General features: G+C 41.1%; 1 protein-coding gene across 1 annotated transcript in view; it reads right to left on the reverse strand.

Moving 5' to 3' along the window:
- Positions 1-23,908, reverse strand: part of sntb1 (syntrophin, basic 1) — a 44,871-nt gene that overhangs the window by 16,045 nt on the left and 4,918 nt on the right. Inside the window, exons 2-6 of the mRNA XM_084356696.1 lie at positions 14,703-14,940; positions 5,858-5,975; positions 5,600-5,689; positions 2,967-3,103; positions 2,387-2,583 (exon numbers count right to left, since the gene is read on the reverse strand). Coding sequence (XP_084212822.1) covers positions 2,387-2,583; positions 2,967-3,103; positions 5,600-5,689; positions 5,858-5,975; positions 14,703-14,940 — 780 coding nt within the window. The remainder of the gene's footprint in view (positions 1-2,386; positions 2,584-2,966; positions 3,104-5,599; positions 5,690-5,857; positions 5,976-14,702; positions 14,941-23,908) is intronic.

The following is a 23,908-nucleotide window of genomic DNA, read 5'->3' on the forward strand; positions in this document are numbered from 1 at the left end:
AACAGAAATGACAGCAGGCCAAGTGTCTGCGAAATTTAATTTCAGAGCCGAACAAATTACTTTCCCCTTTAAAATCCCTCGAAGAATGGCCTGCTGCCCGGTGAGTGATACAGAGTTGATCTATCTTCAAAGCAAATCCTTGTCACGAGCCTTGACAGTGAATAAAACATCACAATGATTTATCACGATGTGACAAGGTCAGCTCATCAACTCGTCGGGTGGCCACTGCAGACAAATGAGGGAATGCACTTTGTATGCACAATCACACTCCTTCTCAGCGAAGTGTAAATTACTGTTCTACTTCCATTACAAGACAGTGACGGCTTGCTGCTAATATCATACTGTTTCAGAGAAGTTATGGGTTATATTTCAGATAGAAATTCAACCGTGCGCAATAAATATTCAAAACTATTCTCATTTTTCCTCATTAGTTTGGCCTATGGTGCCACTATCCTAAATCACTAGCCTATAAAGCTGCTTTAACAAATATTTGTATCTATAGTGGAGGCATGGCTCTACGAATGGTGATGCCGGTCCGTCAGTCAATCATTTTGGTCCAAATTAAAATATCCCAAAATTTATTGCATCGATCGCCATGCTGTCGTGCAGACATTCATGGTCCCCAGAAGATGAATGATTTTGGTGAGCCACTGACTTCTAGCACCACCATGGGGTTGAAACATCTCTACAACTAGTAAATGGATTGTTATAAAAAATTTTGCAGACATCCATGGCTTGATCAGGATGTAATGACACTTAACCCCTGACATCTCATCAGTCTCTGCTGTACTTTAATCCTGTGTTTAATGCTAATAAGCATGCCACCACGCTAAACTAAGATGGTTAACATATCAAACATCAGGCCTATACCTCCTAAACTCTCTCCTAGACCCTAAAAGAGTTCAGCAAGACTTTGAGTATTGTTACGTTAACAATGGATCAAATGACTACATGTGTATGAATTTTACTGCAGCTTTGGAGTTTATTTTTGACAGGTGGCTGTTTTAGGTAAAAAAGTGCTAAAATCCAGAGTAAACTACCTGCAAATGTCAGACAGCTAAAGTTAATACAAGTTAGTGTAGCTCTTTAGCTGCTAACGGATGCACTAGCATTACACTGCATCCATAAGGTGACAACATGTTGAGCTAAAAGTAGAATCAACATTGGACTTTTATTACTTTCATCAGTTAGTCAGAAATACAATACTTCAAATTAAAGCTAATGTTACTGTATCTACTGGATGTGTTTGTGATGCCTATTCTTGCTCCCCCTATGGGGCCAAAAAATCTATTTAACTGTACCTCTCCTCAGATTTATGCTGTTTAGGGTTAGTACACGAATAAGAATGATAAAGCTGTTGATTTCGCTGCTGCATTTAAGCTACAACACGTCAATACTGAGCAGCATGCATCAGTCTAGACAGCGTTTTGTCATGGGATTAAATAAGACGTCCCTTTAACATTCCCATTTCCTTACTAACTACCGTGACATACAATATCAGACTTTTAACAAACACATCAGAGTGTTAAATTCAAATCGATCACTGCAGACGTGAAACAAGCCTCGCCATGCTAATCACAGCGTGGCATTAACACCTGGATCAATGGCCGCAGACACCATTTAGCAGAGTTTTAACGAGAATTTGGAGGCGATAAATGACGCGGAAACCGCAAGGACAATGAGGAAGTCGTGTTGGGGTCCTGTATCCATTTGCTGCTGGATACCGCTGCTTCATATATGAGTGGAGTCTGAAGTGAAACCTAATTTGGCATGGTGTTATCATAGATGGAGAGAGGAGGGAGGCCCAGGGGAGAAGTGCAGTTCCCAGGACATTTTGTGCTTGGAGAGAGACGGAGGCGAAGAAGGAGAGGGAGAGGGAGAGAGGGGTGGGGGGTTATTCTGTTGGAATTCCCTGGACGGCTAATACCCAATGCCAAACAGCACTCACACACATACATACACAACCTAGAATAGCATTCCTTTCTATAAATAGCAAGTCCTTTGTCCACATCTTCCATATGGCTGTCAAACTGTATCATAAACCCTCCTCTATCTCAGTCTGTGAGCAGACGTGGGAGCCTGTATGTGTGTGTTTGTATACATTTTGCTTTATGCACTGGATTTAGACGTTATTTAAGGCTTGCAGGACCTCGGGCCAAACTTACCCTTGCAGCCTCCTAAATCTCTAAGGATATGCTTTGCTACAGCAAGCCTGGACACATCTTTGGAAGCATCCAAGAATCGAGCACAGTGACCTGTGCTGCTCACTCCACTCCATCCACCGCTACATGCTTCCTGTGGGCTCCTGTCTCTGTTTAAAGTGTCTAAGTACATTGCATTCTCCATTTTAAAGGTACTCTAAAGTGTGCGATGTAGCCTCACTCACTCGTAGTGACTTCTTTGATCATCTCAGCAGAGGAATGACATCCATTGACTATGTGTCTGGTCCACATTGACAGATCCTTGGTGGTCTCAGCCCGGAACAGGTGAGTCTCGATTCCAAGTCGTGTGCCAGTCCGTGTGGCAAAGAAAAGCTCCGTGCCAGAGTGAGGCGACCCCCGGTCGGGGCCGGAGTGGACCAGACTGCATAAACACATACACACATAAACTGTCATAAAGAAAAGCTCTTGTTATGACAAAGCACCTTGCGGTAAGAAAAGGAATTTCTTGTCATTCTTGTTTTCCCGTTTTTCCCCTTTCTCTGCTTTTGCTGAAATGCACGCGCTACAAACTGTAGTGCCCCAAAAAGTTTTTTTTTTACCATATTCAGCTATGTAGTTTAGTATGTTTGATGATATATAATGTAGCAATGTAGCTAAAAATGGCCTAAAATAGAGTGGTATTGTAGCACAAGTTTGACCTATTGTACTAGGAATGTAATTGAACACAATAGTCACAAAAAATAGGTAGTACATTTTATGTTGTGTTTGTTTTTGTAATGTTTGCACATGTGGGAGTGGACCTACCGTGTTGCTAAAAGTGGATAAGTGTGTGCAGGGCTCTGCCAGGCCTCCCTGCCCCGTGGTAGACTGTCAAACAGCAGCAGGTCTTTCTCTGTCACCACCACCAGCACCGGCTTCCAGCTCTGCTTCTCACTCTCCGTCTGCAGCACAAACAGACAATGACACCCGGAAGGTTTATATCCATTTATCTATTTTCTATACCCACTCCTGCACGGGGCCATGAGGAGACCTCTCTATTCAGATGAAAACGTTTCAACAAAAAGCGGTCGGTTACACAGTTTTAATTTTCATAATGAACAGATCCTCAGCTGGAAAAGTTTGAATTTAGTTGAGGCATTAATGCATTAAAACCTTCATTAAGATTCTTCAGTGAATCAATGAAGTAACTAAAGAACCATACAAGGCTCCTCATATTGTATGTTCATGTTGAATCGAACTAAATCTCGATTCATTCGATGCTGCAGGATTTGAAGCACCTCTTATATTTAGATCAGAGAGGAATGATGTGTGTTTAATGTATAAAAGACTGTATTCAGCAGTGGATCTAGTCCAGACTTTACCTTTCAACATAATCCAAGACCTGGTTCGCAAACATTGTTTTTCTCTCACTTTATTGTACAGTCCAACTCTTTTCATTTGCCTTTGCATCATTTCAGACCAAAAAGCTGTTTGTGTCCTTCACCGGAAACATGTACGTTCACTTTACTGTGCCGTGTGCCCGGGGGGGGAATTAGCATAAAATAAAGGTAGCTGTTGTGTAGGTGCAGGTACACTTTCTCCGCATTTGCTTTGCTGTGCCCCCTCGCCCACCCAACCTTCCTAATGAGCACACCTTCGCCTTCACTTCAGAATACATACTGTTAATCTCTTAACTTGCGCGCACACACACACGCACATGCACACACACACACACACACACACACACACACACACACACACACACACACACACACACACACACACACACACACACACACACACACACACACACACACACACACACACACACACACACACACACAGCCCGATATTTCATTTTACAATGCTCCATAACTATTCTCATTATGAGAGCTTATCTGCAGCCGAGCCATGGAATCCTAAGCTGCTCTTTGAAGTTCTGCCTCCGCCAATCATATTGTGGGATTTAGAGGGTCAAGGGTCGGCCTTTTAACATAATGAGAATATGTTGCTAAGTAACAGTATTGTACTGCATTTGAAGGATCAAATATTGGCAAATTCATGAGGACTAAATTAGACAGGTGTGTGTGTGTGTGTGTGTGTGTGTGTGTGTGTGTGACAGAGGAAATGAGAGTGAACCTTTATCTGTGTGTGTGTGCTTGTCTAAATTTCAAATATGTATGCATTTGTGTGTACAGGAGATATGTATAGTATAAAAATATGTGAGCAAACACAGGAACATGTGAACCGTTACACCCAAATGCCCATTTGTAATTCAATACCTGCTCCTGGCATTAATCTTAACAATCAGCCCCACCTTGTCCTGAATTTAAATTAAACCTAAGTTTAATTAACATGAACCCTATCATTATAAGATAACTTTAACGTACAAGAGGAAAACCTTGTCCCTGCAAAGTGGGAGACAGAAGTCAGACAAGTCACAGCAGACAACTTATAGAAGGCATACAGCCATATCAGCAGTGAGACTTAAGGTGTCAGTATGCGCCAACCAAAAGGCTTGTTGGAAAACAGCTTCCGTCCCTCTCTTGCCCCACACCTTTGGGCTGACTCCGACTATTTAGGCAGCTTTTCAAGCTCTGACAAGCCGACGCACAGCCGCATCATTTAATCAGAAAAAGGGCTTGAACTTCTCTCTTAAGCTACTATATATTTTCAGTTACACAATAACCCTGTCACTTTTTTTATGTACAAAGGTGTGCGACACTCCTTCGAGGAAAGATTTTCCGGAAATGTGAATCGTTGTCACGTCTCCAGGGTGTGACTATTTTAAAAATCCGTCAAGTGCAACGGTGCGCCTGAAATTTAGCAGTTTATTTTTCAAACATTTGAGTTTATCGCCATTTCTGGTTGTGTACCTATTGTGTATTTGCACCTTTATTCTTGTTTACAATCAAACATAATGTGTTAAGTAAGTCAGTAAAAATGTATTATTGGGTGCACCGACATTAGTGCAACCAATGTAAAAAGTTAGTCTGGAGCCCTAGCTGTATATTTAAATTATGTCATGTTGTTCCTCCCTCCATTTCTCGGAACTGCTATAAACACTTGTGCCTTCAGACATGATTGGAAGACACCTCGTACAAAGTAGGTATGTTCAAGCATATCTTTCATATGTTTCATGGCTGTGGACACAAAAAAGATCCTAAAACCAAGTCATAGCCTTTTAAAGATTAGAGGAGCAACGAGAATTTTCCACACTTTTAAGGCGTTAAACTCAAACTGACCCTCACAAAGACAGAACAAGCGCACACACACGCATGTACACACCTACACAGCAGAGTCACAAACTGGTAAAAAGAGAGAGGGTACCCCATTAAAATGTGACAAATCTAGAAGCATGGGTGTCACACACACACACACTTGGGTATTATAAAGCATTTTACACTCCCTGTCTCTCTCACATGCACATAAACACACACACACACACACACTCCTACCTTCCCTGCCAGCCATCCCAGGTGTCGTATCTCTTTGCTGCCAGCAACTCCCGTCCTGGCTGTGTTCTGGATGACCTCTGTCAGCGCCCGCTGTGGGGGGGTGACAGTTTTTAGTGCAGATGATCATTCAGGATGCATTAAATTCAAAGCAGCTCTGAGAAGCTGAATCATGGCCATACTCGTGATCATTTAAATATCTAATTCTAATGGTCACATTGATGGGAATTACCTATAAAACCAATAAAATCATAGACAGACCTGTGCCAGTGTGGATGTGACAGAGTGCATGGCGGAGAACCAGGACAGGGCAGATGGTTGGTCTGGGCACCGCAGCACCACGGTGTGTCTGGTGTCAGGAGAGTGCAGCTCCAGTTGTCTGGAGGAGGAGATAAGAAAAGTTAAAACAGCTTTAACCTCTCCGTTATCACTGGACGGGTCCCGAAACTTTTAAAGTTCACAACCCTTGATGAATAAATTTTGAATATTGAAAAAATATTGCCAGCTTTATCAGGCAGAGCCAATATGACTCAATTTAATCTCTGGAAACCAAATGTTATCCATTCAGGTTTCAGCTGCAACAGATGCTTGTTTGTCGCACCCACTTGAGAACGGGCACTTGGTCAAAAACAATGAACTGAAGTGCATTGAAATTTGAGTTTATTCAAGTGAATTCAAAACAGGAAACCGGCATGCATCCTCCGTGGGCCATATGACACAATGCTGTCTCCCACTAAATTTCCATAACTAATCTCCTTATGTCATACGGGAGTATTTCAGACCTTGAGAGAAATGCATCTGTAGGACGCATTTCCATTTCACTGAGCGCCTCTTTGATTGTGTGCTCAGTGAATATGAATTTTAAAAAGGTACACGTTACAGCCTTTATAGTACAAAAAGCAGTGCTGTGTTGCTTCATATTGTGGCATCAGTACAGTGAGTGTTCACCTCTGGAGTAAAACCAGCAGTGAAAATACTTTGAACAGGCATGCTGGTCAAAGGTAAACTTGTCCTTTTTTGATGAAGGAATAAAGGATGCAAAGAGTGATAGTAAACAATAAACTTTGGCACACAATCAAATATGTATGGACAGACAAGGCATGGTAAACTATTGTTTACTCATGCAGGGTTGGCCATGTTTGAAGCAGACTCCTGTCCCAGGAGGTCTGAGCATTGAAAAGGCACAAAATATAAGTGGAATCATGCACATACTCGTTTAGGAATTTATATATGTGATGTCTGTGATCCGCCCTAGTCCAATCAGTCCATCCATCCATTTTCTACCACTTATCTGGGGTTGGGTCACGAGGGGCAGCAGCCTAATCAGGGTATTCCAGACGTCCGTCTCCCTAGCAAACCTTTCGAGCTCCTCCTGGGGGAATCCCAATGTCTTCTCCGGCTAGATAAGATATGTTATCCCTCTAGTGAGTTCTGGGTCTACCCGTGGGTCTCCTCCTAGTTGGATGTGCCCGAAGAACCTCAAATGGGAGGCACCCGGGAGGGATCCTAATCAGATGCCCGAACCACTGCAGCTGGCGCAAGTAGCAGCGGCTCTACTCTGAGCTCCCTCCGGATGTCCAAGCTCCTCACCCTACCTCTAAGACAGAGCCCAGCCGGAGGAAACTCATTTTGGCCTTTTGTATCCAAGATCTCTTTTTTCTGTCAATCAAAAGCTTCTGGCTTGCCTGTCCATCTCACACTCCTGTCACTCATGAACAAGACCTCGAGATACTTGAACTCCTTCACCTGGGGCAGCAATTCACCCCTAACAAGGAGGGGGCAGTCCACTGTTTTCCAATCAGTATTCATAGTAAGTAGCCCAGGAGATGTCCTAATCAAAATCCCGAACCACCTTCAACACAAAGTAGCAGCGGCTCTACTCCGAGCTCCCTCCGGATGACCGAACTCCTCACCCTACCTCTACTCATTTCGGGCATTTAAATCTGAGATCTCATTCTTTCGGTCACTACCTATAACTCATAACCAATCGAAAGCTTTGCCATTCAACTTAACTCCCTCTTCACCACAACAGTCCAGTGCTGACAAACTCATTTGGGCCACTTGTTTTTCGGAGAGATACTTTGGAGAGGGTTAGGGCATAGATGGACTGGTAAGTCGAAAGTCGCACCAAACCGCCTGTCCATCTCCATTTTCCTGTCACTCCTGAACAAGACCTCAAGATACTTAAACTTCTCAAGCAACTCACCCACAACAAGGATGGGGTCAGTCCACCATTTTCCAATCAGTATTCATAGAAATTAAAGGTAAGGTAAAGGTAAAGGTAGAGATATGAAATTAAACTGCATGTCTACATGGAGCTGTTGTATAGTGAAAACAGTACAGTCAGTAAAATTTGCTGCAGGAAGCACCCAGTGCAATTTTTGGAGTATAGATTCAGTCTCAACTCACAAATGCATTCCTGATCCGTTGAGTTTGCCACCAACTCTGAAACAGCCGAGCACTTCTGTTAACAGCACTCCACTGTCCAGGTGCTCCCAGTGGTTTAAAATAGAAACTACTCCAAAACCAGGGTGGTTTCAGCTCTGCAAACATGCTTTCTTTGCAGCTTTCTTTATTCATACAGCGCACACTGGGGACTTGGAAAAGCCCCGGTGAATGTGATGAATCTGCTATTCCATCATAACCCTCGAAGGAGGGGGAGACCGACTACATCAGCTCCAGGTGTTTCTCTGGGTTAAAAATACAACTGCTGCCTGTAAAAGCCAAGTTGATTAAGGACAGGCTAGGAGAGCAGAGGGGAAAAAGGGACAGGGGAGGGGGACTCCACGGCCAGATGTGCGTTTGGTGGAGGAGGGTCTTCAAGGATAGTGTGTCTTTTAGCAACTTGACTCCCATGAGTTATATCAGACTTAGTGAGAGACTTATCTGTCATTATTAACATAGGGAATCAATGGGAGGACAGCATGGACTGGGTGACCGTACAATGGACTTCTTGAAGGTATCGAATTATTATCTGGTCCTGCTTGAATGAAGATCAATCTCTCACTTGATCAAAAGCTAGTTGTTCTCACAGGAATACAGGACTATATATATATCAAATACGTATTCAAGCTTGGTGGGTCTGCTCCAGCATACAGATGTGATTCACGCAGTATTCTAATATCTTAATATTCATTAACAAGCTTTGTATGCACACACAACAGTCTCATGAAAGACATGAATGGAAAAATATCCTTTTCAAAGCAGAAAAACACATGACAATCCTGTTGCAACACTGACGTTTTTGATACAACAAAACAAAAATATGAGCCTAATGGAACTGAGCTATTAAATGTGTGTCACGGATGACCTTAGAGAAAAAGAAAACAAGGTTTAGTTTCACAGTAAATCAATTTAATCGTTTGTTTTGGCCCACGTACTGTACAATGCCTCTGCCTAAATCCAGATGATGACTCAACATGGAATGATTTTTGCTGCACATGCACGCTTCAATCAGAGCTGTTTTTTGGGTCAAGTCCAAGACGAGTCTTACGTCTCGGCAAAGCATTTCTTAAGTAATGTTTCAAGTCCTTAGGGGTAATTCTTTCTGCTTCTAACTTTCAAAAAGACATTTAAACATGTTTAAGTAGAAGAGTTCTTTCAGTGCACAGACCTAATAGTTTTTATTTTCAAGTTAGTTGGTCACTGCTTTATGGAACACATGATGGTGTACAGGGTATTACTGTTTTCAGTAAAAAACAGTTCAATCAATGATGCTGGAGACAACGTCAAGAGGGCCTTTGTATAAGTGCAGTACATGCTACAGTAAAAGTAAAAGTAAGAGTCAGTATTCCAGTTAGAAGGTAATTTTGTATGTGAGTTATTAAATTATGGTATGCAGACGTGTACCTGACCTCGGTGAGAGAAAGCTCAGAATTAGAGAGAGACATTGTGAGTAAGTAAAGTAAGTAACAGTCTTCACATCCCTTCAAGGTTAAACTGAAGCAGTGTCTCACACTGTGAGGAAACATGCTGCTTCTGCTAGGAGTCATCTCCTCCATATATACACCAATACATGTTTCCTGTGGCTATCCAAGTCTCACACATTCACAGACTAGAGGTATTTCAAGTATGCTACCTCCGTACTGACAAAGATTAACAGAGCAAAGAAAAATAGATCAATTTTAAGTGCTAATTCCTTTTCTCTACTTGTCCCTTTGCATTTCTCTCTTCTCGTTTCCATTATCTTTGCTCATCTCCCTCTTTTTTCCCTTTATCCTCAACCTCACTTCCTCTTAACCAATCTCTCCACACCTTCTCATATCATTTTTAATACGCACTGTAAATGATAGGAGTGTAATCCGATCATTCCTTAATTTAATCTGTGTTAAATGTCACAGAAAGTTAGATTTATCGTCCTAAAATGGTGTTTACGTTACAGTAAGGGGAGGAAAATGTCTTCGGTGTTAAAATAAAGAGAAATCAAGTCCTCTCTTCTGCTCACTCTACGTCTCACTTCTCTTTCTTGTCTATTTATCATCTCTTCTCCTCACTGTATGTGCCACGCCTTTCCTCATATTCCCCTCTATCTGGCCTCTAAGGCTTACACACAGTTTAAGCATCTTTAAACATCTGCTGAAATCAATGGAGAAACCCTCAGTGGGATGCAACATTGCACTGAGTCCCGTAAAAAAAAAAAAAAGATAAGCCAGTTTTTCTGTCACTTAACATAAAGCCTCTTAAACCAATTCAGCTCTGGACCCAAAATGAGAAAAACGGAGAGCAGGTTAAGTCTTTAACTGATCACATTATCACAGAACACTCTGATGATGAGAAGTTTCCAACGTTCCACTATAAATGTGACTTTCATGGATTAGGTATATCAGACCACATTTCAGCTTGGGTGTCCTCCCATTCAAACATTTACTTGATATTTACTGGTGAGTCAAAGGGGAATTTGTCCTGGCTGTGAGGATGAGGAAAGAACTTCATAAAAAACATGCTGGTCAAGGTAAATTCTTATCTGTGTGGCCTTCAACGCTATCACACTGCAAAAAAACTTATCTGTGTAAAACAAAAACTCACAGTGTCACTACATGAGATGTTGACACCGATCTCTTGCTGACCAATAAAGTCAAAGTTATAGCCAATAAAGTGAATGTTCAACCCTACAATGCTCTTAAAATATGTAATACTTAAACCAAGATTCATCAAAGCGCAACTGAAAGTTTCACCAGTCAGTCTTTGGCCATTTTGACATTGATGATGAAATTCAGGGGAAAACCTGTTAAACACATATTTACATTCTCAGTAAAAACATGTCAAACTGTTTGACACTTAGATTTGTATCCAGTAAAGCATTACATTCAATCACGTCTTCAATTATATCTACAAAAGTCTTGAACCTATACAAATGTCTACATGTTTAACATCATACCATCTTCCACGAGCTGTTTCCAATATTTTTCAAATCAAGATGTATTTGACGATGGTGAGAAGAAGTCATTATTAGGAGGATAAGCATAGTTCAATCTGACGAAATGGTATACTGGTGCAGGGGATGTGACCTGAGTGCCGAGTGTGGAGAGCTGGGAGCAATTAACTTAGCTTAGCATAAAGATTGGAAGAGGTGGAAGAGGGGAAACTGCAGACTTGGTTCTGTTCAAAGGTACATAATAAGAAGTACAACTACAAGCAGCTAAAGTTCAGCAACTGACATAAACAATCTTATTTGTTTTGTCTAAGCACAAACAGAAGAGTAAAAATGACTATCACAATAGCCAAGTTTTCATATAAATGTACTGCAAATTTTAACTGAATTTAAAGGAAATCAGCAAAGAAAATGCAAATGAATGCTTGTTTCCATTCACTTCAGCAGTACGTGTGGTTACTAGTTGGTTCGTTGAGATAAGCAGTGGGTGGCGCCAATACTTCAATCAGAAAACCATCATATGAGTGCAGAACATTATCATCTTATTCTCTAAATCTGTATTCTACTGCTCTTGTCGCATTTGGATTTTATCAATGTTTCCACTTCAGCCAAGCGCAAAAACCTTTTTGGAGATACTCCAAGATCTTTTCAAATTCTCAGGATTTTTTTTTTATGCCCAATTTGAAAATGCGTCTTAAAACAGGTGGTTGGAATTCCACCAAGTGAGGCTGTCAGGCAACCAGCGATGACACCACACAGAAATATTTAAAATACGTTCAGCATGTAACTCCCTTTAAAACCACAAATTGTTGTTGGCACAGGAATTTCCCACTACAAACGTACTTGATAACAGCAGTGAGTATTAACAACAGCCATGTTTGTTGTTGATAATATTGGGTTTTTTCTCGCATGTGAGTGAGACATGAGGTAGTTGGGTATGATAAGCGATGACAACGATGTGCTGTGCTCCCACTACACAGCCACTGACCCTGCTCTTTAGCAGCTTGCAACCTCAGTACCACAAAGCACACGGCCCCCTGAGCCCAATAAAAGAGTCTCTGTGGCTAATGTGGCTAATGTTAGCATAAAGCACATGCCCAGAGTAGGCATCACTTTTTAGCCTTTTTGGACGCCTGTGATTACAGAAAAACACCAGTAATGTTGTACAGATGAAACAACAGTGCCAGGCTAGCCGTTTCCCCTTGCATCTAGTCTTTATGCTAAGCTAGGCTAATCGCCTCCAAGCTCTAGCTCCACACTTAACATAAAGACATGAGAGCGTTTTCGCTTTTCTTTTCTAGTTCTCAGCACGAACGCAAATAAGCTTATTTCCTAAAATATATTAGCGTCATTATTTCATCTGATATGGAACTAACATGTTGCGTATACCTGTCAGTTACTTTGTATTAAATAACCTGGAGTCGTATAGAGGAATAAAGTACACGATTGACAGAGAAAAGAATAAACAGGGGGTAAATGGGCTAAAACTAACGAGGCAAAACAATGCTTTCTCAAAAACAATCCACAGCACATACAGCAGTGAGAGCAGGTCAGCATTTTAACTGTCTTCAGTTCTCAAACCTGACACCTGCCCCACAGGCAAAGCACAGAGAGCGGCTCATGGACACAATCTATCAACAACTAGACACATTCCCAGGAAGCAAAAGTGACATTTCTCTCCATCAAGAATAATGCACTTTTTTTTCATCTTTGTTTTAATTTTGTGTGAAATAAAAGTTTTTATCACAGAGGACAGCCAGCCACCACAGAACCATCTGTTCTGTCCACAGATGATATTCTTATTTTTCTTTGTTTTTTTCACGAGTTGTAGTAGTTTGTTGTGGCGATTGTTTGTGTGTGATAGTGTTCATTTTTACGGTTCCGGCGCTGAGCAGACTAACAACGTCTGTACAGACAGAGGAACTTTGAAGTCACTGCTCACTGCTACCACTTAACTTTGATGTTGCCTCCATCGTCTGAAGCTTTGAAGTTTAGTGAGGTTCAACTATCTCCTCACACTTCTAAAAATCATACATATGCAGAGGACACACACACACCGATGGAAGGACAGAACGATAGAGAGAAACTGGGAGCTACGTACTGGGAGAAAAAAAAAGGAATAAATCAAGAGAGAGACAATAATATAAAGAGGATGGAAAGAGAAGGAGAGAACTGATTCAAAAATAGAGAGGCAGACAACAATAAAGCCGGGAACAGAGAGAGAGAGAGATCATGAAAGAAAATAAAGGGAGAGGACAGCAAAGATGAAAGGGGCAGAAAAAACACAAACAAATAAGAAAGAGTGAAAAACACCACACAGGAGAGAGTGACGACAAAAAAAGAAAAGTGGGAAGGGAAACAACACGGTTAGAGAGAAACCGAGGGACAGAAAAGCGCATGTTCTCTGTGGCGCCAAAAAAAAGTGGAAACAGTAAATCGCTTTCTGCCCCCATGCTGTTTGATTGGGCCATTGTCATATTACCAACCAATTAACTTGACAACAACTCCTAACAGAAGACCCCCCGCTGACTGAGTTTTATCTGTGCGCAACTTCAAACGTCTGTCTTTAAGAAAAAAACGGAAAATGGTTTTTAAAAGGTCTGCAAAAATACGATTGGGTAATCTCTTCAGGATGGCAGGAAAAGGCTGCAGACATAAGTCACATTTTCTCTCTGTGACACTTGAGTTGAGGATCAGAGCAGAATTGGTTAACCTCTGGTTAATTAAGGTAACCATCATTCAGTTGCCTTAAAGTTCAACTTCAGAGCAAAGCCTGTGGACTAGTTCAGGCAGTCGGCTTGAGTTCGCCACTAAACTCATATGACATGCTTTTCTTACTGCTACATATTTCCAATGCATCTTTTTCCATGAACTTGAAGTCGAACTGAAATTGTCATTTTTGTGTGTGTGATATTATGAGAAACAATGATAATGTAGTCGGTGTGAATAATTTTGCATTTTTAAGAGGATGAAATGGTTTTTGGACATATTTTTGCAAACTGTTTTTGGATTTCGAGCCTCTGGAGGAGCATTTCCATCTGCAGTTGTTGCTTGATATTTGAGACTTGGAAGAAATGCTGTCGACTTCTGTGGTGCACTGATTGAAGCATGTCATAGCCCTTTAACCTATGTACATAGATAAATGCAAATGAGAATTCAGGCCACATACAGTGGTGCTGGCTATGCAAGCTGTCTATCTCTTTACAGCATTTTAACATTTGGGAGCATCCCATCATGCTGTTTAGTTTAAACACCAGTTGAAAAGTGGAAGCTTATTAGTCTACCATGCTAACATTATCAAAATCTTCTATACGTTACCATCATGTTTTATGTTATTCTATATTTTTCCTACTGTCCTTAAATGCCCCAAAAATACCAAAACCAACAACCTATTAGACCACCTCAATAGGAGCTCCCCAAGCCTGTAGCCTATGTAGCGCTCAGCCCCATGACCATTTGTTCCTACTATTGATAGATAATACTACTCTTTTCACATATACAGTGGTATTTCCCAGGACCTGTAAACACACTTTAATGTGTAAAATTGGTAAAGTGACCCTTTATTCAATGAACAAGTCATACAGTAAGTCTGTGACTAACCACAAAAGGAGCAGACAGATAATATTTAAGAGAGACTGAAAATGATGGCGACCTATCCAGAGAACTGCCTTCGGCCCAACAATGAGGCTGCAGGTGTTTTTATGATGTGTGTGTGTGTGGGTGTGTGTCACCTACCTGTTCTCAGGGTCTGGTGTGGTCATCGCTCGGGTTACATAACACATCTTCAGTGGTATGCACCTCCTGTCACCCTGCAGGGACAGGGACGGCTGGGGAGGAGGGCTCGGAGGGTCAGACAAGGAGGTGATGGAGGAGCAGCCAAGGCGGGGCGACTCAGGAGGGGGGGTTTCCCAGCCGATCTCTGACACAGGGGAGCCCTTTTTGACGTACGGTGTGGCCTCGCGCATGTACTTCACTGTGGAGAAAAGGAAGAGAAGGATTTCCATGTTGAACTGGGACATGGAAGTTGCACATTTTGATATTTAAATGTTCTGGTCTTTTGGTGAGGGTGGGGGAATCATTTCAGCACATAATATGTAAGGATTTTAGTCCAAAACATTCAAAAAGTGAAGTAAAATTATCAACAGAATATGAAGAAACAAAAGTTTTGACATTATAACGTCTAAACGTCATTATCTGAATTCGTTAAGACACTAATTCTTACATATTGCACCTATAATTGTCAAAATGTACAGGTATAAAGCATCAAATAGTACAAAATCTTTCCCTCAGTAGGCTCCTGCAGCAGTTTTTGGTCTAACATTTGGGTGAGCAGCACTTTGCAGCAGATTACTGACTCACTCCTTTTTAATGTTCATAAAAAATGCAAATAACCTCCCTGTATTTGCATAATCAATATGCTGTAAACCTTACTCATTAAATGCTTAACAAATAGATTACTTTTTTCTGGCAAACAAGGAAAATGTATGCTTAACTTGTGTATTCATATTTATAATTAAAAACACTTAAAGTGCATCAAGGCCAACCGCTCTGAACACTGAAGTCTCTTGACATTAGCATTGTTTTAACATCATTTAACACAGAGGCAAATTAAAATCTGAGTGGGATCTTCTGTATGTTTGACCTTGCAGCCATCTTTAGATGTAAAAATCCTATAAAGAGCTTTTCAGAGGCATTGTATAGAAAAAAATGCACTATGCTATTTACAAAATGTTCACTCTGTGTCGAAACTCAATAACAGGTCAGAGGAAGGATGTGGGGAAGCCATAGATGTATATAACACAGCAGAAATAGAAAGTATTTAATTATGGTATTGCTGAGGCATTTGGTAAGTATAAGACTTGGTTAGTCATGAGGCAGTGATACCTCTGTGCCTTAATGATGCTTCAAACTCTGGCGAAAAAGCCAACAAAGATACAGTATGTGGGTTGGCTGCAAACTTTATTATTGTCTCAAGTGACAAAAATCATGAGTCTGTATCATCCTACGGTCCACTGGTTTAGGTGAAAAGGATGAATTGCATTCCCTTAAAGTTGATAAGTTTATAAGTTACATATTAAGATACAATGTGTGCACATGCACAGCTTGTTATGATTGGGGCACGTGCAAAAAAAGCAGTTCATGCTTGTTGCACAGACTACAGGAAGCTCACTCGATCAGATGTTTACCTTCTGTCTTCCTTTCACAATGAGCTCTCTGCTGTTAATTTGCAATGATAACAGCAAATGTCAAAATGCCGCAAGCCAAAACAGTCTCAAGTAACTCCTCACATCCTCAGTTGATTTCTTAAAATGTAAGATGCACTGACGATTCACACCTTGTCTCTGCTGCTACAGACAGGCAGTATCAAGAGAGTTATGGTCCCCAAAACACCAAACCTGCCCACACAGCCTCCAATATTTCCTGATAGGACAGGAAACAGAAAGCTTTACTTGTAAATGTCAAACCTGAATCACTGGAGGCTTGATAACTATTTTAAATTCCTCATGTTTTTAGTTTTGAGAAGAGGAGAGGAGGAGCAGACAGGACATATGTTTCAGTGAGAGACAGAAATAGAGAGGCAGAGATAAAGTGGGTGCTCAGCGCGCTCTCCATGTCCTGAATGTTCTCAATCATTGCTACACGCTGGATGGTTAATTGGCATATCCCACTGTACGAGCTGCGTGTAATTGGCAAATGGCTGGCGGCATTTGTAATCCAGCCTGTGAACTATTCTTGGGTGAAGAGCTACAGACCCGTATGAGACTGTGTAACAAGCCTAACCGCCAACCTGTAAAGGAGACATGACAGGCTGACACATAACACAGAAGAGGAGACGGGGGTGATGTGAGAGGGTCCTCAATGGACCTCCATTGATGACGTGATCTGAATGCACAGTAGAATAACCCACACAGTCAGATCAGATTAAGGGCCGATCTATCCGTTAAAAAGCATCATAACAAGCTGCAACACAAGATAGTTCAATGGACTGAAAATCTGCTGCAGCTGGATGACGACAACCCTGTCTGGTTTTGTTTGTGAGGGGCCACGCATTTATGAGACTTGAGCCTGCTATTGTATGCTGTTGAATTTAGAAAGGTTAAAACTTCACGGTTTTAAATGTGAGATGGACTCACGCAAGTACAAAGACGTCTGCCTCATCTTCTGTGCTGCAGTCAGATTTCCACTGTTGTGGCCAAACGAATTCATCAATATAGAACATTTGGGGAAAAAATGCTATAAAATTTGGCAATTAAATTACCCTCACAATACGATTGTAGGGGGGTGGAGGGAGTCTGTTACCATAAAAGTCAATCAGATGATCCACAAGGCCTCACATCAGTGGTCAAATATTCACACTTAAATTAACATCAGATTATTATTAACATAAATAACACCCCTACTGCGAAGCATGATGACGCTGTAAAGGAGCACAAGGAAATACCTTAGGTTCACGTGTGTGTGTGTGTGTGCAAGTGATAAACCAGATCTGTTGACCTGAACTAGTAAGCATTTCCACAGCATGGCTTAGTCTGAAGCTGCAGAGTTAATCCAAACATTATCAAAACCGCACTACAATATCCAATACCCTGGCCTGCAAATCTTGTTCTCCAGATGTTCGGTACAGACCTCAACATATCATTATGATTTCAATAGTTTTTTCAGTGAAAATAAAAATTGTGATGCAAAAGTGATCATTCCCACTAACTGTGAATCATGTTGCAATATCTGTGAAAAACTTTTACAGAGGAGCAATAGAAAGCATCCTGACTGGAAACATCACAAACTGGTGTGGTTCAGGCACATCCCAGGACAGGAAGGCTCAGCAGCAGGTGGTTAAAACCACCCAGAACATCACTGGTAGCCATCTACTGAGCGTCAGTGATATGGGAGGTGAGGTGTCTGCACAGAGCCTAAAGGATACTAAAAGACAACACCCACCCCAGCCACGGTCTGCTCACCCGGCTGCCAAATTGCAAAAGATAAAGATGTATCTGCTGTCGTATCTAAGAATACAGAGCAGATCTTTCCTCAGGCTGTGAGGACTACACATTTTTATACCATATCAAGCAGCTCTGGAGAAGTCCAAACAAGGTGGAACTTCCCACTATCATTCAGTATCACAAAGTTAAATCAAGAGTTACTTTGGGGAATATAATTAAAGCATGTTGCAACCTTGTTCAGTACAATACATCCATCTAGTACTGCAGTGGTGTTATCAATGGGAGAAATCTGATGCTGATTTATCAAATCCTACAACTCCCCAGGACTCCTATTAACCTCTTGCATCAACCATAAATCTGCCTTTACACTTTACAGGCCTCCACTTGATTAGGAATGTGACAAAGGCACAATGAAAACAATTAATCAAAACCTAATTGATGACAATGACTGTAATCAATAAGTTGTTTAAGTAATTTATCAAGCCAAAGTCAAAAAACTCTCTTGAATAGGCTATCTTTTGGAAAATAATCATTAGTTGGCATCCTTATGAGGACATTCTCCTTTCACACAATGAATTTGAAATTATAATGCAATTACGTGGCTAAACAGCTTATACTCCATGTCCATCCACTCAAGTCTTTTTACGGTCCACTTTCTGATGGCATAAACATAACATTTAGTGGGTGATTTGTCTTCAGCTAGCATTTACTAAGACAGTCTGGAAGGAGGAAATGTAAACTCATTGACCAGCGTCACTGTGCCCAGAAATAGGGCTGTAAGTGTTTCCAGCGACGGGGGAAAATAAATGGGGTGGAGTCCATGTGATCATTACAGTGGAAGTGTGTAAATGTGTGTGCATTCCCTCGGGTCGCGTTTCTATTCCATTACACTGACAGCTCCCGCACAATAACCTCAATAACACAACGAGAACTTGGAGCGGACGGTGCTCTTATTACTTGTACTACTTGTTACGTAAGTCAAACCAAAAGATCCAAATGAGGGGATGATTTTTATTTTCCATTTTCCACCTCGTGCTTGAGACAAAGTGAGAGCGATCACGTACAGACACACTAAATCTTTTTCATCGGGACTCCTACTCTCCACTTCATTTGAAACGGTAGCTGGCTGCAATAACAGTCATGATGTCGACGTCTGACTGGCAATGTATCACCAAACACCAGCTGTTCAACTCACCAGTGAAAGTGCCATTCACTTTCATTGATGATATTTTAAACTGCACTCAGGCCCATTCACTTGCACATTTTCCATAATGAGGCAATTGATTGAAGTGTTAGAGCTTGTTGTGTGGTGCCAGTTGTGTCTATCTACCACACACAGACACACACACACACACACACACACACTTGTTCAGGCACATTCCTCAGGACGCACAGACACACACACACACACACACACACACACACACACACACACACACACACACACACACACACACACACACACACACACACACACACACTCTGCTCTATAAAATCAGGTGTAATTACTACATCTCTCTCATTGTGTCTGCTTCACTTAATGGTCCTTAACAGTATTTAATGAGGTCTGAAGTCATTGGTCTTTCTACCATATGCCTCAAATGGGGATTTTTATTTAGTGAGAAAATGTACCAAAGGGAAAAAGAAACCCTCTCATTAAGCCTGTGGGAGAGAGCGGAGAAGGTGTAACATTGGTAGAAGCTGGAGGGAGAACAGACCGGGGCAAAGAGGTAGAAAAGAAGAAAAAGGCTCCTCTGATTGCAGAATAGAGGCTTTTACTCCTTTTAGCCACGAAGCAGGTAGATGGATACTACAGCAGCACAAAAGGCCTTTACAAATCCACCCTCAAGGCATCTTTTTGTACGATTTGGACCAATTGCAAAGAGTTCAAATATCGCCTTAACTGAACAGCGCACAGTAACTGAGGCAGAGGTCTTTTTATAATAGTTTTACAAAGGCATTGGAAATATGCACAAGGAAAATTACTCATTGACACTGAACTTTGAAATGTATGTTAAACAGTTATGAACTTTCTGTCACCTCCAAAGTGAAGAGGAGAGATGTGAAACCTGAAGATGTTATATCACTTCCACATCAAGTCAAGCTGCCTTTTACAGGAAACATTTAAAAATGCCAAAGCAAAGCACTGGCTAGCACTCCCTAGCCATTTCATGGCAACTCTAAGAAAATTAATAGTCAATATTGTTCCGTATAATGTATTGGACATCATAATTATTATTGTATTGTTCCCGCTGTTAACAGGCCCATGACTGACTGTGAATGTGGAATAATGAATCTGCACACAGGGAGAGAACAGAAGTATGAGCAGTGCTCAAGAGCTTATTTGCAAAAAATCAAATAAGCAAGCAGAGGCAAATACAGTCGATGCTTAAACCACAGGGTGTGTTCAGAAGGACACTTTAAATGAGACATCTCCATTACACGAAACAGCAACATGAATTTTAACAGGACAAAAATCACCCTGTCTGTTGTATGCACATCTCACGTTGTGTGAATGTTTGCCTTATCACATGTTACTCATTTAGCAGCTTTTCTCCAAAGTAATTTAGGCTACAATTGGCAATTCATCAAAACCATTACCCTGAATTGCAGTTGTCCTTAGTAACCATAACTTGGCTAGCATTTGGATTTCATGAACAGTAAGAGTAAGAAATTCTGCATTTGAAGAGTTAAGATGGTGGACCATAACCAACAACACAAAATCAAAAGGGTAAGGAAAGACATCTCTTTTACTGCATCAGCAGGAGGAGAGACACGGGTTAATGACCAAACCATCGATAACAGTAATTACTGTTGGATTATAGAGCTATTTAACATTTATTTTAATAAAAAACATTTCACCAGCCTAGCTGATACAATCTTGTCACCCAGCAGAATAAACGGTCAGTGGCAAGAAATGAGAATCCTGCTTTTTTTTTTTATGTCTGTCTGAAATCAGGAACACATTCAAAAAATACAAAAGAATCTCAAGCAGAAAATCTGCCACTATTATCTGTTAGTATGTAGAAAAGCTTGAGAGGCATAGCAACCGTAACTATCAGGGCGAGGTTAGTAGAAGAGCTGCTGCATGTGTAGTCAAAAAATGTTTACTATGATTTTATGGATATTCTGCTGTCCTGCTCATCCAGATTTCAAATTTTCACAAATCTATCATTTCGTTACAAGAGCCAAAATACACAGTGTCAAAGGGTGTCAGCATGCAGTGGCTCTGCTTCGAAAAAGTGACAGGTACGGTACATTATCCTCATTGTCATTAGTCTTTAAACCAGAGAGCTGCGTGTGTTACATGTTCCATTATTTACACACAACGGCAACATAAACCACGTACTTACTGAAAACCACAACCACAGAAAGTGCTAGCAGATGTCAGTTGACTCATCGACAGACACACGGATTCAACAGTCTAACACACTTCCTATTTTGGGTCACGTTTGGTCACCCTGTTAAAACGTGGATTCAAGCATTTAAGCAACGTATTTAGCCAATACGAAGATCAGTCACATCACAAGGTAACGAGGATAAAACAAAAAGGAAGGTAACAAAGACGAATTGATCACACCTGGAGGGGACGGGTTTTTTTTTGTCTTCTTCAGACAAAGCAGACAAGAAAAGCAGCTTTGTCTCTGCTTTTGTTTTTGTCTGTATAAACATTCACAGAGGAGAGGCATGAATGACTCAATCTATTATCTTTGCCACAACAATCACTACTGCAACGCCACAGTTGTTGTTGTTATCATCACCATCATCCGCTCTGAGTCAGACTGCACACAGTAGCAGAGGAGGAGATGATAGTTTCTTTAATGACATAAACAGTCAGCTGCTAGACACATCGACTCCCTCTCTCACACACACATACACACACACACACACACACACATACACTCACTGTAGCATCAGTCTAGACTATAGTGCACTGATGATGACTGAACTTGATGACACACGTTAATATAAACAAGTAGGCACATGCTCATAGACACACGCACTCTGCATCACTCTGCTGACGGCAGCACATGCACACAAAACCCATCCAGATGTCAGGTGATGACAGGTGCGGCTTGTTAAGGGATCAACACAAGAGCTTACAGGACACTGACTCATTTCCTGCCCGCTGAAGTGTGGCAGATGTTTGTCATTGTATTCTGACTTTTAGTTTTAAGTTTCTTCTTCTTGGTGTTGAAGCTTTTTGGACTTAAAGATGCTTACAATAAACTGTTTGATGTGTGACTGCACTGAAATACGCCGGGTGCTTTTCCCTTAAAAGTGTAACTATTGTCAGTTTTAACCAGGTCTTAAAAAGATCAGATTCTTAAGTATAGTGTCCTCAAGTTGGCATAAACTGACTGTTTGCAAAACCCCTCACCTGAATTAATCACGTCTAATCATACCGTAACTTAGCAACTGTACCTTTGGATTTCTCCACATGAGATGTGCCTGAGGTGATTAAGGAAATCTGGTAGGGAGATGGCTTGTGGTGGTGAAATGAACATTAATTTAATCGGCAACAGCTCTGGTTGACATTCCTACAGTCAGCATGCCAAGTGCACACTCCCTCAAAACTTCATGCAACATCTGTGGCCTTGTGTAGTGTGATACAACTGCATACATTAGAGTGGCCTTAATTGTGACCAGTCCAAAGCACACCTGTGCAATTATCACGCTGTTTAATTCACATCTTGATATGCCACACCTGTCAGGTGGACGGATTATCTTGGGAAAGAAGAAGTGCTCACTAACATGGATTTTAAAAGATTTCTGCTTCAAATTTGAGACTTTTGTGTGCACAGAAAGTCTTAGATCTTTTATTTTTTATATATACTTATATATACTTTATATGTTTTATATATTTATAATTTTTTGTAGAGGATAGTGAGAGCAAATAGCATTTTAGAAAGTTTGAGGGTTGTGACTTTTTATCTTGCCTTTCCAAAGCCAAACCACACCATAGCAAAAGTGAAAGGAATTGATTAAAGAGTGTGTTTCCGGCTCTGGTGTAAGCCACAAGCATTAGCAAGTCCAGCTAACAAACTTAGCACCTGGAGCAGTATTAACTTTACCCAGTGTTACTTTCCTCGGCCAAGGAGCTTTAATTCGCAAACTGTGTTAATTTGTGGAGGTTACAGGTGGGTGGAGCTCTGGTGAAGATGTTGACTTTTAGCCTGGGACATTTAGCATTTTAGCATGATAGCACATATGACATGTGATAACACATGCTTTCGCCGTCATGCGCAAAGGATGCCTTTTCCGGGGTTGTTGTTTCACAAGTCAGCGGGAAACAAATGTCAGCCGGAGACAACGATTTCAACGTACTGGGTTTTTGCGGCTCGGTACTGACTCAGACCCCTGGTCTACAGGCTTCACTGAAAAAACTGCAGATTTAGCAACTGAACACAAATTTCTCACAACTTAAATTACAAAAGGTGTTTTGAGTCTCATGTATTCTCAACAGCACTGGTTACTGAGACAACCTGCTACTCGTAGGTCAGTGAAAATCATTTTAGCCTCTAGCACCGAGCCAGTCATGGGAATGTTTTCTTGAGCCTACACTTCACTGTGTGATTGCACAGGTACAGTAAGCATAATATACCGACACTGACCACTCCTTGTGTGTGGTAGACATCATCTATATCTCTATCTGGCTGTAAAACACTCAGTAATCAAAATCAAAATCAAATTTTTACATGTTACACAATTCTCCAAAGAACTTGTTCTCTGCTCTTTTTATGTCAACCAAATTGCTCTTTATGCTGAGGGGAAAATAAACTTAACACATGGTTGGACTGGATTTTCAATCATCGCTGCATAAAACAATACTTAAATGAAAACAATGGGAGGAAAACAAAACAAAGCAGTGCAACACGGACAGAGCGGTGAACAGCTGTGAACATTAACGGCAGATATCATTGTGCAAGTTCCTCTTAAAGTCCTGTCACTCCTGCACCAGGGACCTATGAAGTTGTTTACCACAGGCAGTTAAAGGGG

The sequence above is a fragment of the Pagrus pagrus genome (assembly GCF_965226575.1).
Source record: "Pagrus pagrus genome assembly, chromosome: 7".
Lineage (NCBI taxonomy): Eukaryota > Metazoa > Chordata > Actinopteri > Spariformes > Sparidae > Pagrus > Pagrus pagrus.